Source organism: Ovis aries, chromosome 20 (genome assembly GCF_016772045.2).
Source record: "Ovis aries strain OAR_USU_Benz2616 breed Rambouillet chromosome 20, ARS-UI_Ramb_v3.0, whole genome shotgun sequence".
In the NCBI taxonomy this organism is placed as follows: Eukaryota; Metazoa; Chordata; class Mammalia; order Artiodactyla; family Bovidae; genus Ovis; species Ovis aries.
This window is the reverse complement of record NC_056073.1, coordinates 8,826,436-8,841,662: the sequence shown is the minus strand read 5'-3', so window position 1 is coordinate 8,841,662 and position 15,227 is coordinate 8,826,436. Positions and strand designations below refer to the sequence as shown.

The window sequence follows — 15,227 nt, the reverse complement described above, 5'->3', positions numbered from 1 at the left end:
CTGAGCTTTTCCGTTTATTGCCCTTGCAACCGAAGTGTCCCCAGTGGCTAGCTAGGGTCACACAGAGGGCGGAATCCCACTCATACCCAAGAGGCTGTCCAGCTTTCTGTTCTATTAAAAATATTTGATCTTCTTTAACACATGGGGCTGGTACAATTGGATAATCACAGACAAAAGAACGAAGTTGGACCCTCTGCCTCACTCTTTATACAAAAATTAGATAAAAAATGAATCAGTGACCTAAATAAAACAATAAAACTATTAGAAGAAACATAGGGATAAGTCTTCATGACCTTGGATTTGGCTACTGATTCTTAGATTTGACATCAGAGTCACATGCAATAAAGGAAAAACTAGATACATTAGATTGCAATAACAAAAAAAACCTGGTGTTGCATCAGAAGACATTATCAAGAAAGTGAAGACAGTCAGCATAATGGGAGAAAATATTTGTAAATCTTATATCTAGGTTCTAGTATCCAGAATATGTAAAGAACTCTTAACAACTGCACAATAGAAAGACAAGCAACCCAGTCACAAAAATGAACAAAGGATTTGAATAGATGTTATTTCCAAAGAGGATATACAGATAGCTAACAAGTACATGAAAAGTTGTTTATTGCTCATTAAGAAAATGAAAATCAGAACCACAGTCAAATACCACTTCATACCCACTAGTGGTAGTCGCTTAGTCATGTCCGACTGTGACCCCATGGACTGTAGCCCACCAGGCTCCTCTGTCCATGGAATTTTCCAGTCATGAATTCTGGAGTGAGTAGCCATTCTCGTCTCCAGGGAAATCTTCCTGACCCAGGGATTGAACCTGGGTCTCCTACATTGTAGGCAGATTCTTTACCATCTGAGTCACCAGGGAATCACCCTAGGATGGCTCTAATAATAGAAAAAAGAAGTATTGGTGAGGATGTAGAAAAATAGAAACACTTATTATACGTTGTTGATAAAAATGCAAAACGGTTCAGCTGATGTGAAAAACAGTATGGTGGTTTTTAAAAAAGTTAAACAGAATTACGTGTGACCCAGAAGTTCTACTCTTAGGTATATATCTGAAGAAGTGAACACACAGGCCCACCCAGACATTTGTGTATGAATGTTTATAGCAGTAGTAATAATCAAAAGGTAGAAACAATCCAAATGCCCATCAACAAATGAATGGATAGTCAAAACGTAGTATATACATATAATGGAACATTGTTAGGCCATAAAAAGGAATAAATACTGGTCAACATGCTACCATTTGGGATAAATATCAAAAATATGCTAAGTGGAAGAAGCCAGACATAGAAGGCTACACATATTGTGTCATTCCTTTTATTTATATAAATTATCCAAAATAGACAAATTCACAGAGACAGAAAACAGATTTGTAGTTGTCAGGGGATGGAAAGGAAGGAATAATGAGAAATGATTACTTAATGGTTATGTGGTGTTCATCTCAAATGATTTAAAAGTTTGAAAGTAGAGGTAGTTGCAAATCCTTGTGAATAAAGTAAATATCATTGAATTATATCTTATCCTTTAAAGTATGTAGCCCGAAACTGCATACTTATAATCTGAAACAGCTCCACTGCCTTGGGTTTTCATGCAGAATGTTAGTATTTTACTTTCTCTTTGGAAGCAGTATAACTGCTGGTGTTAGAAGGACCAGTTCTAAAAAGTTTAAGAATTAATGGGCCAATAAATAGCCAGGAAAAGAAGAATGAAGAAACGATCTTGGACTTGGCGAGGGCTCTAAGAAGTGGGTAAACAGTGGTGTGACCTTTGCTGCTCCTAGTGAAATCTTTGCCTAGTTCTTTCTTCCTGTCTTCACATATTAAATAGTATCATCTGTTAGTTAATTTTTAGGTTTGAAAATATTTGAGCCTTCTTTAGTTCAGCTTCTGTTCCCTACCTGCATTCATCTTTGTTTTAATAAAATTCTCAGTTTCCTCGAAGGCCTTAACATTCTTGAGAGTCACATTTTTTGCCCCTCATTTTGGTCTTCCATCCAAGAGGCCTGTTGAGTTGATGTTGGAAAACCCTGGAAAGAACTGCCACCTGTTTTGCTGACCCTTTTTCTAGTCAGGTTTTCTCAGTCATTCGGGATAGTGAAGTCTTCCTGATTGCTGCTAGACCTGTGCCTTAGGAGCAGGGTCATTGGCACTCCATAGATGAGAGAGACTTCTTGAAGTTCAGAGTAAGTATTGCTTGAAGCCTGAAGATGCTACTGTTCATGTTTAACTGGATCGATTCATTATTCTGATTCCCAATTTATGTCCAGATTATTTGGATAGTTTTTTTTTTTTCTTATAAGTAATTTGAATCCTTTTCAGTTTCTTGTTCAGAGGAAGAGGAAAGATATCTAATTTTATTTTGCTGAGAATCTGAGCTAATACTTGGACTTCTGGCATTCCTTCTTAAATTCTGATTTCCTAGTTTTCTTAACTGTTTTCTTTTACTCCTGTATTTTTGGGATGATATTCCTGATATGTATTCAGTATATTGATGATTTTTCTTCATAAGACTGTTAATCTGACTTATGTTTGTATAAATAGTACAAAAATAAATCTTCTGTGTTTTTGAATATATACACAATTAGACATTTGACCACTTTCAAAAATTTGGCTTTATGAGACGTTATAACTAGCTGATTTATAGAATTCACGATGGTACTTAGTACGTTCTTAAGAAAATAAGATGTTCAGAGCATTAGTAGATAATTGGAAAATTCTGGGTAAGTTAAAAGATATATAGACGTGTGCGAGTTCCTCACCTGTCAGTGTGTCTGTGGCCTCATCTATAAAATGAAGGTTGGACAGTGTCACTTCTGAGTTACAGAATTGTGTTTCATCAGAAAACACAAATCAGCACTACAGGTCCGTCTACTCTAAATCAGGTTAACTTGATTATCAGTGTGGTTGAAACTGTGTTGTGCACCAAGCCCATTTTTTCACCCCCAGATGGAAAAGCTGCCTTGGGCTGATAAGCATCAGTGTGAGAGGTAGTTGCAGTTACCCTTGTTTGAGTGTCCCTGGTTTGCTGCAGGCTGCTAGGCTTTATAATGGAGAGGACCCTTGCCTGTAATGGGTTTCTTTTCTGTCCAAGGCTGAGTGCCTTGCACGTGGATAAATGTCCATTAATTAAATGTCTGCCAACCTAAGGCATATGGCATTTACACACATTACCTCATGCAGTCTTCACAGCCCACCTTGTAACACAAACTTTGTAATATAAAATATAAGCCAAAACTTACCATAAAAAACTCAGTTTTGTACATGAGTAAACTGACACAGATGATTAGCCACTTGTTCAAAGCCCCACAGCCGGGGGTTAGGAGCTTCCTCTAAATAAAGCCATTTAAAATTTTACCTTTTTATAGTGAAATGGGACCTAATAAAAAACTTGCAAACTTTTCCACAGGAAGGAAGCCATAAATAAATTGAAAAGACCGCTGATGGACTGGGAGAAAATATTTGCAAACAATGTACTGATAAAGGCTTAATTTCCAAAATACAAAGTGCATACAACTCAATAATAAAAAAAACCCAACCCAGTGGAAAAACGAGCAGACTATCTAAATAGACATTTCTTCACAGAAGACAAATGGATAGCCAGTAAGCACATGAAAGGATGCTCAGTATTGCTAATTATTAGAGAAACACAAATCAAAACTACACTGAGGAATCACCTCACGCCAGTCAGGAAGGCCATCATTAAAAAATCTACAAATAACAAGTGCTGGAGAGGGTGTGGAAAAAAGTGAACCCTTCTGCATTGCTGCTGGTAATGTAAATTAGTGTAAGCATTATGGAAAACAGTATGGAGATTCCTTAAAAAACTAAAAATAGAGTTGCCATATGATCCAACAGTTCCACTTCTGTGCCTGTATTGGGAGAAAACTAATCAGATACGTGCACCCCCATGTTCATCGCAGCACTGTTCACAGTAGCCAAAATATGGAAGCAACCTAACTGTCCGTCGGCAGATGAGTGGATAATAAAGATGTGGTGAATATATGTAACGGAACACTGCTCACCCATAAAAAGAACGAAAGAATGCCGCCTTCAGCAACATGGACACACCTAGGGATGACCACGCTGGTCAAAGTCAGAGAGGCAAAGAACAAGTGACACGGCCTATATGTGGCCGTCTTAGGTTCCACCTAGAACATGATCCAAATGAATGTATTTACAAAACAGGCTCACAGACAGAAAACAAACTTACTGTTACCAAAGGAGAGAAGTGGGTGCAGAGAATATAAATTTAGGAGTTTGGGATTAGCAGATACAGACTACCAGATGAACAACAAGGTCCCACTGTATAGCACAGGGAACTATATTCAGTATCCTGTGATAAACCGTAATGGAAAAGAATATGATAAAGAATATATTTGGATCACTTTGCCATACATCAGAAACCAACACAACATTGTAAATCAACTATCAGTTCAGTTCAGTTGCTCAGTCACATCTGACTCTTTGCAACCCCATGGACTGCAGCACGCCAGGCTTCTTGCCACCAGCTCCCGGAGTTTACTGAAACTCATATCCGTAGAGTCGGTGATGCCATTCAACTATCTCGTCCTCTGTCCTCCCCTTCTTCTGCCTTTAATCTTTCCCAGTATCAGGGTCTTTTCTGATGAATCAGTTCTTCACATCAGGTGGCCAAAGTATTGGAGCTTCGCATCAGTCCTTCCAATGAATATTTAGGATGGATTTCCTTTAGGATTGACTGGTTTGATCTCCTTGCTGTCCAAGGGACTCTTAAGAGTCTTCTCCAACACCACAGTTCAAAAACATCAATTCATGAATCGCCAGTCTATGTCTGATGCAGGATGCAGCATGCTTGGGGCTGGTGCATGGGGATGACCCAGAGAGATGTTATGGGGAAGGAGGTGGGAGGGGGTTCATGTTTGGGAACGCATGTAAGAATTAAAGATATTAAAATTAAAAAAAAAAAAACATCAATTCTTCAGCGCTCAGCTTTCTTTATGGTCCAACTCTCACATCCATACATAACTCCTGGAAAAACCATAACTTTGACTAGATGGACCTTTGTAGGCCAAGTAATGTTTCTGCTTTTTAATATGCTGCCTAGGTTGGTCATATCAATAAAAATAAAGTAAAATAAAAATTTACCATTTTAACCATTTAAAAGTGCATAGTTCTTTGGCATAAAGTATATTCACAGTGTTATATAATCATCACCATCATCCATCTTCTTCACCTGTGCCTTTTTTCCACTTGTTACACTGCTCCCCTTCATTCTTTAGGCACTTTTAACTTTGAGATCAGAGTAAAAACTTTTCCTGAGCAAAGACCCTGAAGGAACCTGGAGGTTTACACTTTGAGGCTGGGCTGAATACTGAGTGGTGCCCAAGTTTCTTTCCCATGTCCTCAGCCATCTCTGTTTCATGTGGAGTGTGTTGTTGCCTAATAGTAGTTGAGTATGTTGTTTTAAACAGGAGTGCATGCTGTTATGTTTGCTTATTCTCACACTGAATTGGCGCTGTTTAAGTCTATTCCTCCTGTTTCTTGGCCCAGGGAGGCAGTGATCTCAATGGTCTAAGCGCTGAGGGGGCTGTGTACCTGCCCTGTGGGTTAGGGAACTGCCAGGCTAATGTCCTCTTTTTCCGCCTTGTACTTGGGAGATGATTATGCTTTGTCATCCTTCACTCCTTCCTGCCAGGAGACTAGTTCTCTACTTTCAGTTTCACTTTGGGGTTCAAAAATGTTTCTTAATCTTTCTCTGGCTGAGTTCTCTGGATAATATAGGTATAAGTAAGCAGTTTTGTTGGCTTGGCTGTGGGTTAAGTAGGAATGTGTGAAAAGAGGTTTGAGGAGGGGGGTGGATCTGCCCAAGTAGAGTAACTGGATTTTTCCACTTGTTCGTGTTTCTGCTATGCTGGTCTCAAAGTCCTGTCTGATAGCAGGCACAGCCAAGTGGTGAAATATGACACAGGCTGAATATGAGAATTGGCAGTTGTCCTGAGTGCACAAATAGTTTCTTCCCTCCCAAGCATATTTTACAGCTAAGTGAACAGAAAACAATTCAGGCTGTTTGCCTGAGACCTTTGGCAAAAGAAAAAAAAAAAAAGAAAAGGTGGACAGTTTTATTTTAAAAGTTTTCAGAAAAAATACAAATTCAGCCTCTTTTTCTTTCCTTTGTTTTGTCTGATCTCTAAATGTAAGGCTGATTCCAGATACACTCCTGAGTCTGTTGGTGAGTGGTAGGATCTGGGCCTCCCTAAGTTTGACCAGTCACATATTCTTCACTTTAGATAAGTACCAACTAGATAAGGAAGTTGCTGGAAAGACTGAAGCCCGAGCCTTCCTATTGAATGGTCAAATAAACAGGCACAGTTTGGACCCTCACCCAACTCTGCTCCATGTAAATTTTATCTAGCACACACGTGACAGGCCAGCATTTGGTGGTAGTGTAATTCCGGTCATTACTCACTAATACTACAGGCCACCATTGCATGGGGCTTGACCTGAGGTAGCTGCTCTAAATATAGCCTTCCTTTCTGGCAGCTGCAAACACCTGGAAGAGTAGGCAGGCCCTCAGCAGAAAAGTATTTGCTGTTAATAGCATGTGTGTTGAACAGTTGTGTACTGTCAGACCTTATTTCATGCTATGTTTATGCATAATTAAAAACAACGCACTGGATCCATCGGCTGATGGTTGGGTTATATTTGGAAAAATGCTCTTTGTGTTGTTTTTCCTTGGGGACTGGGGATGATGTCACTAGTTTGAGGAAGACCATAAGAGAAGCAGTTAATGTAATTACCAACAGTTTCTCTAATGAACACAGCTTACTTAAACCCCTTAGTGGCCTTTGGTTTCTGGCACTGATGAGCCAAGCTGTCAGTTGCACGATTCTGTTCAGTTAGGGATTCTGGTTTGTATGCTTGGTCGTTCCTTCTGACATAAGGAAGTTTATACATAATTTAAAAGAACACCACCATTTACAAAATTGTGCTTCTAAAAAGAGGCTACACATGGCTCGTGACAGTGTAAAAGATACTTGTGTGCTCAGTCACTCGGTTGTCTGACTCTGCGAGCCCATGGACTGTAGCCAGGCTTCCTGTCCATGAAATTTCCCAGGCAGGAATACTAGAGCGAGTTGCCATTTCCTGCCCCAGGGGATCTTCCTGACCTAGGAATTGAACCTGCGTCTCTTGCACCTCCTGCATTGGCAGACAGACTCTTTATCACTGTGCCACCTGGGAAGCCCCAAAAGATATTTAACCTCTCATGAAAAGAGAAAACCATTTTCAGACCTCACCAAGATCTTATTTTTCACCCATCAGATTGACAAAAATACAAAATGTTAGAGAAGTATTGTTAATGAATGAATGGGGAAATAGACACTCCATACATTCATGGTGAGAGCATTCACTAAGTGTATAACTTTTTATTGAAGGAAGTTTAGATATATCTTTTAAAGCCACAAAGAATACCTGCGTGTGTGTATGTGTATGGAAAAGAGATAAGCTAGGTAGTTTTCATCGTATGCAGCTTTTTAAAGCGTTCCTTTATTAGTTTTGGTTGTGCCAGGTCTCCGTTGCTGTTCCAGCTTTTCTCCAGTTGCAGAGAATGGGGGCCGCTTTCGAGTTGTGCTGTGTGGGCCTCTCAGTGTTGCAGAGCACAGGCCCTAGAGTGCGGGGTCAAAGCAACACAAGCGCCCTGCGGCATGCAGGCTCTTCCTGGATGTAGCCCGTGTCCCTTGCATTGGCAGTCAGATTCTTAACCACTGGACCAGCGCGGAAATCCCTGTTGTATTAAACTTTTTGAACCAAGTATTGCCTTTTTAAAAAATGACACTTTTCTTTAATGGAGCTTCTTTGAAGTTTAGTCACAGCTACAGAGGAGCTGTCTTTCAATTGACTTTCTTACCCATACTTGCTGTCCTTATGGGTAAAAGGAAGATTTCCTTACATTGTTGCTGATGGTGCTAATAATGCTTATTTTCTGTGTGGGTACCTTGCGAAGAAAGTGTTGCACAAGTTTGTTGGTCCTTTGTTTTTTCCTGTTGTTCCTAAGCCAGAATCAAAGACTGAAGATTAACACACTAGGAGCCATCTATAACATAGCCTAAGAAAACAAGCCTAGTGTTCTTTTGCTTGACAATTAGATCAATATGCTCTGGAAAGGACTGAAGTCGTTTGCCTTTTCTTTTTATTTGTAGGAACCTACAAGCAGCAATTGGCGCATATTATGACTTTGAGAGCCCAAACATCAGTGTGCCCTCCATGTCCTTTGTTGAAGATGTCACCATAGGAGAAGGGGAGTCGATACCTCCTGATACTCAGTTTATAAAAACGTGGCGGATCCAAAATTCTGGTAAATGTATAAAGAGCCATCTTCCCTGCCCAGTTTTCTTTCTCTTAGCAGTTAAAAGAAACAAGGAAATGTTTTAGCTTAAATGACGTGATTGTGTAACTCTTTTTTTCCTTATACATGATGTAGCATTTTCTTGTACTGGTATCATGACCCAAACACCAATAAAATATTCCCTAGATTAGGAAGAATTTTGGTCTTGACATTTAAACACAATTCAATATTCTTTTGATACCAGGGACTAGGCATGCGTGTGGTGGTGGTATTGTCTCCACAAGTATAGCTCTACTCCATCGTTTTATTTCTGCTCTAATTAATCTTCCGGTTATTTCCAGCATGCTAGAGGAGGTACATCCTTGAAAAGAACAAGGTAGCTAGAGTTGTGAGCTTCTGCTCTTTTGAAAGCTCATTTCTTTGCAACCACAAGGATTAATTCTGTCTGAAATTTTCATTGAGCTATCTGAGCTGTTATCATCACTTTGAAAAATAGGGTAAGAAGTGTACCAATTTGCTCAGAATAGAAAAGATGGAAAGATTGAGAAGTTGCTTTTTTAAAGAATTATTGTTTTTACTTACTGCTGACTTAAGGAAAATTCAGCATAAATTAATTATGGTTCTTTGAAAATAATGTCTGATAACTTGTTACATTCTTTTCAAATGACTTTTAAAATTTGAATGAGTTTATTAGCATGTCTTATTCCATCCAATAACAATTTATGCTGACTAGGTGAGGATGCTTTAACTTCCTTATTATTGAGCGTTTACAAAAGAAATTCTGAGAGATGGAAAGTTTCCTGAAAGTACAAAAGGTGTACTTAGCTAAAATTTGTTGGTGTGGGGGATCCCTGTCTAGCATGGTAATCTGATGTGAAATCATAGAAAACTCTGGGGACACAAACCTTTTGTTGGACGCTGTTTACTTCTCAGTTCTTTATACTTCAGTTCTCTGTGATGGGGAGAGACTGGCTAAGCTAGCCTTTTATATCATAATTAATATACCAAACTTACTGTTAGGTTGCCTGGCTTATTTGGAAATAACTTTAGCTTGGATGAACGTTTGGTGTGTCTAGGAGCGAAAACACGTAATCTGGATTGACCCATTGTTGTAGGTGACTGGACATCAGTGACTTTATAAAATTTTCATTAGCTTCTTTTCCCCTTTGGTTGTAACAGTGTGGGGCATTGTAAGTTTGAGAGGCACATGGTAATACAGGAAAATAGCCATGTTTTCTATTTTTCTTGAAATTCTTGTTACAAGTTTGATTATTTTATGTTCCTAATTTCTGTCTCACCTTAATGTTGCCTGCTTTTAAGAACGTTGAAACAAGTTCTTCACATCAGCTTATATTCATTATGTTTCTTCTCTGACTCACTAAAATCTGTGTTGCTGATCAAAAATGCTTTTGAAACCTAACCATGAATTTTTTAAATGAGTGATGTTTGTTTAGAAAGTATAACTTATTAAAAGTTTTGTTTATTTAAAATAATTAATCCAAGACCTTGTTTACTTAATAGTGAAAACACTAGAAATGGTCTGGCTTTCCATGGGTTCTTTATAGTGTTCTTTAATACTGAAAATTGTTAGAGTACTGTTAAATGTTTTAAATACCATTTTATTGCAGAATACTATTTTATATTTCAGAAAGCTTCTTTGAAATATCTTCTCACTCACTAGACAGTTCCTTGGGTTAATGGGAGATTGGAAGGGATTGATATAAAATGGCTAGAATGTCAAATCAGAACCCCAAAGAGCTTTTCACCTTGACTTGAAGAAAAATTTGTTTTGGTGGGGCTGGCTCTTTTTCCTCCTCCTTTTTGCATAATAAGTGCAATTTAAAACAGTCTCTGGGTCTGCAGCCTTTCTTCCTGTAAAGACATTTTTGCTCCTGTACACCTCTTGAAAAACTGGGCAACAGTTGCTAGAAAGGTACTTTGAACAAATAGGTTTTTTCTTCTTCTGGAAGTTGTTATACGAATTGTAAAAGTTTTATTTGTAGACTAAATGCTTTCCATTCGATTAAGAAGAAACTGGCCTGCCATAGTTACGTGACAGATACGTTATTAGAGATACAAGAAAGGCAGGCACGTGAGCTGGTTCTTCGGCGTCACCCTGATCTGGCTTGAGTTCTTTCTGCAGGTGGAGTGGTAACACAGGAGTAGTGTAGACTGGAACTGCCCTGGTGGTTAAGACTGTGCAGGAGGCATGGGTTCAGTCCCTGGTCAGGAAACTAAGCTCTCACATCCTGTGTAGTGAGGCCAAAAAAAAAAAAAAGAGGAAGTAGAGTAGGCCTGAGCTCTTTATCCTCTGGCTCTCATTCATAACCTTCCCTAAGAGATAAGTTCTCCCTGAAAGAGTTTCATAAATGATTTTCATGGTGCCTCTCTGCTGTCATGTTTCAGGTGCAGCGGACATTCACGTTTACAAAAGATGAGATTGATAGGAACTGCATATAGCTGTCCCAGCACCTTCCCCAAGGAAGATAAATGTCAATACATTGTTTAAAATTAAATGCCTGATAAGAAAGTCCTTAGATTCATATCACAGAAAGAGAGAAGTGAGACATGTAATGGCATAGATACAGAATCCCAGAATCCACACTTTTGGTACTGTGTAAGTTTTAGAAGTTTGGGGAAACTTGCCAAGGATACTTTTTAGTTTAAGTTTAAAATGAAAATTTGAAACTGTCCCTCTTAAGACAAAAGTAGAGTATTCTCTTTACCAATACTTAAAGCTTCTCGGTTATTATAGCCATGCTCTGCTATCCAGCTGTGATGAGTGTTAAACTAAGCATATTATGATAACTCTTACGTTCCTATGACTTTAATGAAGTAGTTGTGATTGTCATATGAGAGAGTGACCTCAAAGTCATCTATATTTTCTAAGCTACGTAGAAGTGAATATAGAGCAAGAGTTGCTGGGGGAGGAAGGGAAACTTGAGAAAGAACAACTATTCCCTCCTTTTTTCTTCAACTCCTTAATATAGTTACATTTCTTATGTTCCAGTCACTTTATCAGGTACAGGAAAGAAAATGGTACCCAGATCAATGAAGGTCTCTATTTGCCTGTAGCTTAATTTGAAATGCATTCTCTAAACTATGAGGGGTTTAAAAACAGAAGGGGAACTTCACTGAGGTTTGTCTTTTGTCTTGCTCTTTGGCTGTTCCTTCTGTCCCCGAACTAGATCTCAGACTTTCTGGAACTGGTGGACTTCTGTTTTTGCCATACTCACTATCATCTCAAAGTTGCCATATGATAGGGTTTTTTGGTCTTGTTTTGACTTTTTATTTTTTAATAAAATTATATTCCGTAATAACTAGAGAATCACAACCTTTGTGTACTTGTGATACTTAACTTGGAAAGTCGTAAAACATAGACTAGTCTTTCTTTTCTTCTAGAAGCATCTGTCTACCCCACAGTAAGCCAGTTTGTAAGAGACTTAATTTGAAGCCCCATTACGTTATACTTCTCAAGTCCAGATTTTTCTGGTACGCTTAGCTTGGTAGGTCAAGCAGCCATCAGTATTTCCCTTCCTTCTGTATCAAGAACCAGTATCAGTGACCTTTTCAGAGTTACCTGCCTTTGCAGTTGGGGTTGTAAGAACTATATGTCATTGTAAACTGTTGGCAGCTCTCAGAAGGCAGATGATTGGTTCTTCATTTTATAGCCTAGTAACACTTTAGAGCTGATGGTGCATAACTCTTGCAGTTTTTTCTTCAAGAAGCTTTCCAAGTACCACATCAGTAGGGTCTGACATAGAAAAAGATAGGACCGTAGCCACATAATTTTTAATAGTTTCACAGCTTATCAAATCTCCTGGGAATAGAGCAGTACTCCCTGTTTTGGACAGATGAGAGATCCAACTGTCTCAGCTGCTTGTGCTTGTCTGATCAGGGCAGCCAAGTATTTTCCATACCGAGGAGGTCTTGGTTTTCATTTTCTTTAAATTTCTAAAAACATCCTAGGGTTTTCATATAAACAGGCATTGTTTTGTTTGATATGTGTGTCCGTATGTGTGTGCATGTGTGCATATGTGTCTTTTAAAGAATAATTATGAATTCACCCCTATAGTAGTAATTTAATTTTTCTTTTGGATCTTGATCTTTAATAAAGAGACTGACATTTTCCAAGGTACTTCATGTCAGCTCCTACTATTCTTGACCTAAGACAAATATGCTTTTGCTAGGCCATAGGCCCCAGAAATGAAAAAAAGAATTTGCATGTATTACCAGTGTATCATCCACAACCTTCTCAACAGCAGCAGTTGCCCTTTAAAGTGTTAATTTAAGAGGCCACTTTGCTGTTAGATTTTTTTTTTTATCATAAAAAACATAGCAACCACTGCTCCATCTGCTACCCCTAAATACCATGAGCCACAGCAGGTGCCATTCATTATGAGGCTGAGATCTCAGCAGTAGAGTGTTGGTTGCTTTTCCTGTCCAGTTCTCGCTTTTTTCAGTGGTAAGCCATCAAGTTTCTAAACTGGCCTGGCACTTCAAGAACAAGGGACTGAGGAATTCTAGAGTACTGTTAGATGAGTTTTCAACATGCTGAGAGTCCTGCCGTGCCCAGCTTTTCATAGTGATTTATGTTTATAATGAATGTAAAAAAGATACAGAGAGGTTTCTGCGTATAGTAAAAAGGAGTGTGTCGGAGAGACTTCACAGGAAATATCACATCTAGTCACTGTATGTGGCTACCTGTGACCGGTCAGAAGTCAATGTATTGATTTCTCATGTGAGTTAGTTACATGAATATAGGTGCACAGGAATGGGAACCAAGTAAGACCTTTGCCACTTCCAAAGGCGGGCGAGGCATTCCTGCCAAAGCTATTTCTCTGTCTTGCCATTCCTGTTCTTTCTACAGGCACCTCTGGCTAGTGTCATCACCCCTGTGACCACGGGTCAGTGTACTGTTATCAGGGCCTAGGGTTCATACTTTCCCCACTACTGTTTACACCTGAAAATGATGCTTTCACTTGACTCCTCTGTCTTTATTTGCAGTCTTTTGACCCTCAATCTTTTCATTGTTAGGGACTCCAGAAGAAAAAGCAGGGAAAAAAGTAGTTTTAAAATGAAAGTAATACAGAAATTACTCTTAATGAGTTTCATCCTCCTTCCTCAATGGAAAAACTGGGGACAGTCAGGCATATTTTTACCTTGAATGTCAGTTTAAAAGTTCAAGTGCAAATGGGCATGTTTCTTAGTGGAGAAAGTAGTCCTCCAGAGGTGTGAGGCTGAGCTTCATTTCCGTGGCTCCTTTCAGACTTCACTCCTAGGTCCTACAGGTTAGTGTGATGTGTAGCCTTCCCTGGGCGCCCAAAACACTACTTCTTGAGAAACTGCCTTGCCTTTGTCGTGTGTGCTTTCTCTTAGGGATAGACCATTGGTCAGAGCTTGTTGACTCCGATTTTCCCTAATCAGTGTATAGCTCAAGAATATGGGTAGGTTTATGTATGTGTGAGAGACAAAGAGGCATCTTCTACAGTTTTGTAATGAACTGCACCCAGCATAGGACCACTGATTGCCTAACATTTTTTTCTTTTGCTTGAACTCAGGGGCAGAGGCCTGGCCTCCAGGGGTTTGTCTTAAATATGTCGGGGGAGACCAGTTTGGACATGTGAACATGGTGATGGTGAGATCGCTAGAGCCCCAAGAGATTGCAGATGTCAGCGTCCAGATGTGCAGCCCCAGCAGAGCAGGAATGTATCAGGGACAGTGGCGGATGTGCACTGCTACAGGACTCTACTATGGAGGTGAGTATGTCCCTGTGCAGCCCAGGGGCGAAGCGGTTAAGGTAACATCTCAGCTTCCCCAGCACTGCTCACAGCTTGTCAAATTACGTAGCAGGGTGTGGTCTCTTTTCCAGCTCCATGCTGTAAATGATTTGAATTTAATGATTAATTGATTCAGTCTAGTGTTCTCTTTACGCTGGAATTTAGTTAACATTTAGTGAAGTGTGTGAGATATATCTTGCAGTCTAAACAATGACTTAGTAGCACTGCTGTTTGTATAATATAATCTAGTAGGTGCTCTAAGAATACTGAAGGCAGTTTTTGTTCTCACAGTTTCTAGAGACAAGTTGTATTAAAAAAAAGATATAATGCACCAAATGTGCCTGTGTCTCTGATGACCTGTCAAGACACTAAAACCTCTCACTCCTTCTCTTTATTGCCACACTTTGTGGACAGAGTGATTTCCATTCATTGTCTCTTATTTCCATATCCCTTTATTCTTCAACCCGGTCCATCCTATACCCACTTCGATGATGTTTATTAACAACTACCGAGTTTCCAAATTCAGTAGCTACTTCCCAGTCTTCACACTGACCATTTGGCTCCAAACTCTGAATGGTTTCTGAAATGTCTACCTTCTTAGTCACACGTGATTCCTTTCTTGTTTTTCCTCTGAGTGTTCTTTCTCTGTCTAGCCTCATCTTTGCCCTGGGACTACAGGCATACCTTGATTTATTGCTGTTCACTTGATTGTGCTTTACAGATAATTTTATTTTTTACAAATTGAAGATTTGTGACAGCCTTTTGTTGAGCATATCTGCTGCTGGCGCCATTTTTTCAACAGCATTTGTTCACTTTGCATCTCTGTGTCACATTTTGGTAATTCTACCAATATTTCAGACTTTTTCATTTTTATTATATTTGTTATGGTGATCTGTAATGAGTGATCTGTGTTGTTTCTATTGTAACTTTTGGGGTGCCATGAGCTTTACCCATATAAGACTGTGAACTTAATTGGTAAATGCATGTGTTTTGACCATCAACCAGCCATTCTCCCATCTCTCTCTCTTCTCCTTGGGCATCCGTATTCCCTGAGATAAAACAGTGTGGAAATTAGATTGGTTGATAACCCTTCAATGGCCTGTAAATGTTTTA

The 15,227-nt window shown here is 39.2% G+C and overlaps 1 protein-coding gene across 5 annotated transcripts in view; it reads left to right on the top strand.

Moving 5' to 3' along the window:
* ILRUN (inflammation and lipid regulator with UBA-like and NBR1-like domains) overlaps nt 1-15,227 on the top strand; it is a 102,797-nt gene that overhangs the window by 32,201 nt on the left and 55,369 nt on the right. For 4 of the 5 annotated variants that reach the window (XM_042237257.2, XM_015102663.4, XM_015102667.4 and 1 more), the window contains exons 2-3: nt 8,189-8,343; nt 13,896-14,093. In XM_042237257.2, coding sequence (XP_042093191.1) covers nt 8,189-8,343; nt 13,896-14,093 — 353 coding nt within the window. The remainder of the gene's footprint in view (nt 1-8,188; nt 8,344-13,895; nt 14,094-15,227) is intronic. The other variant, XM_015102665.4, reaches the window with a different exon arrangement.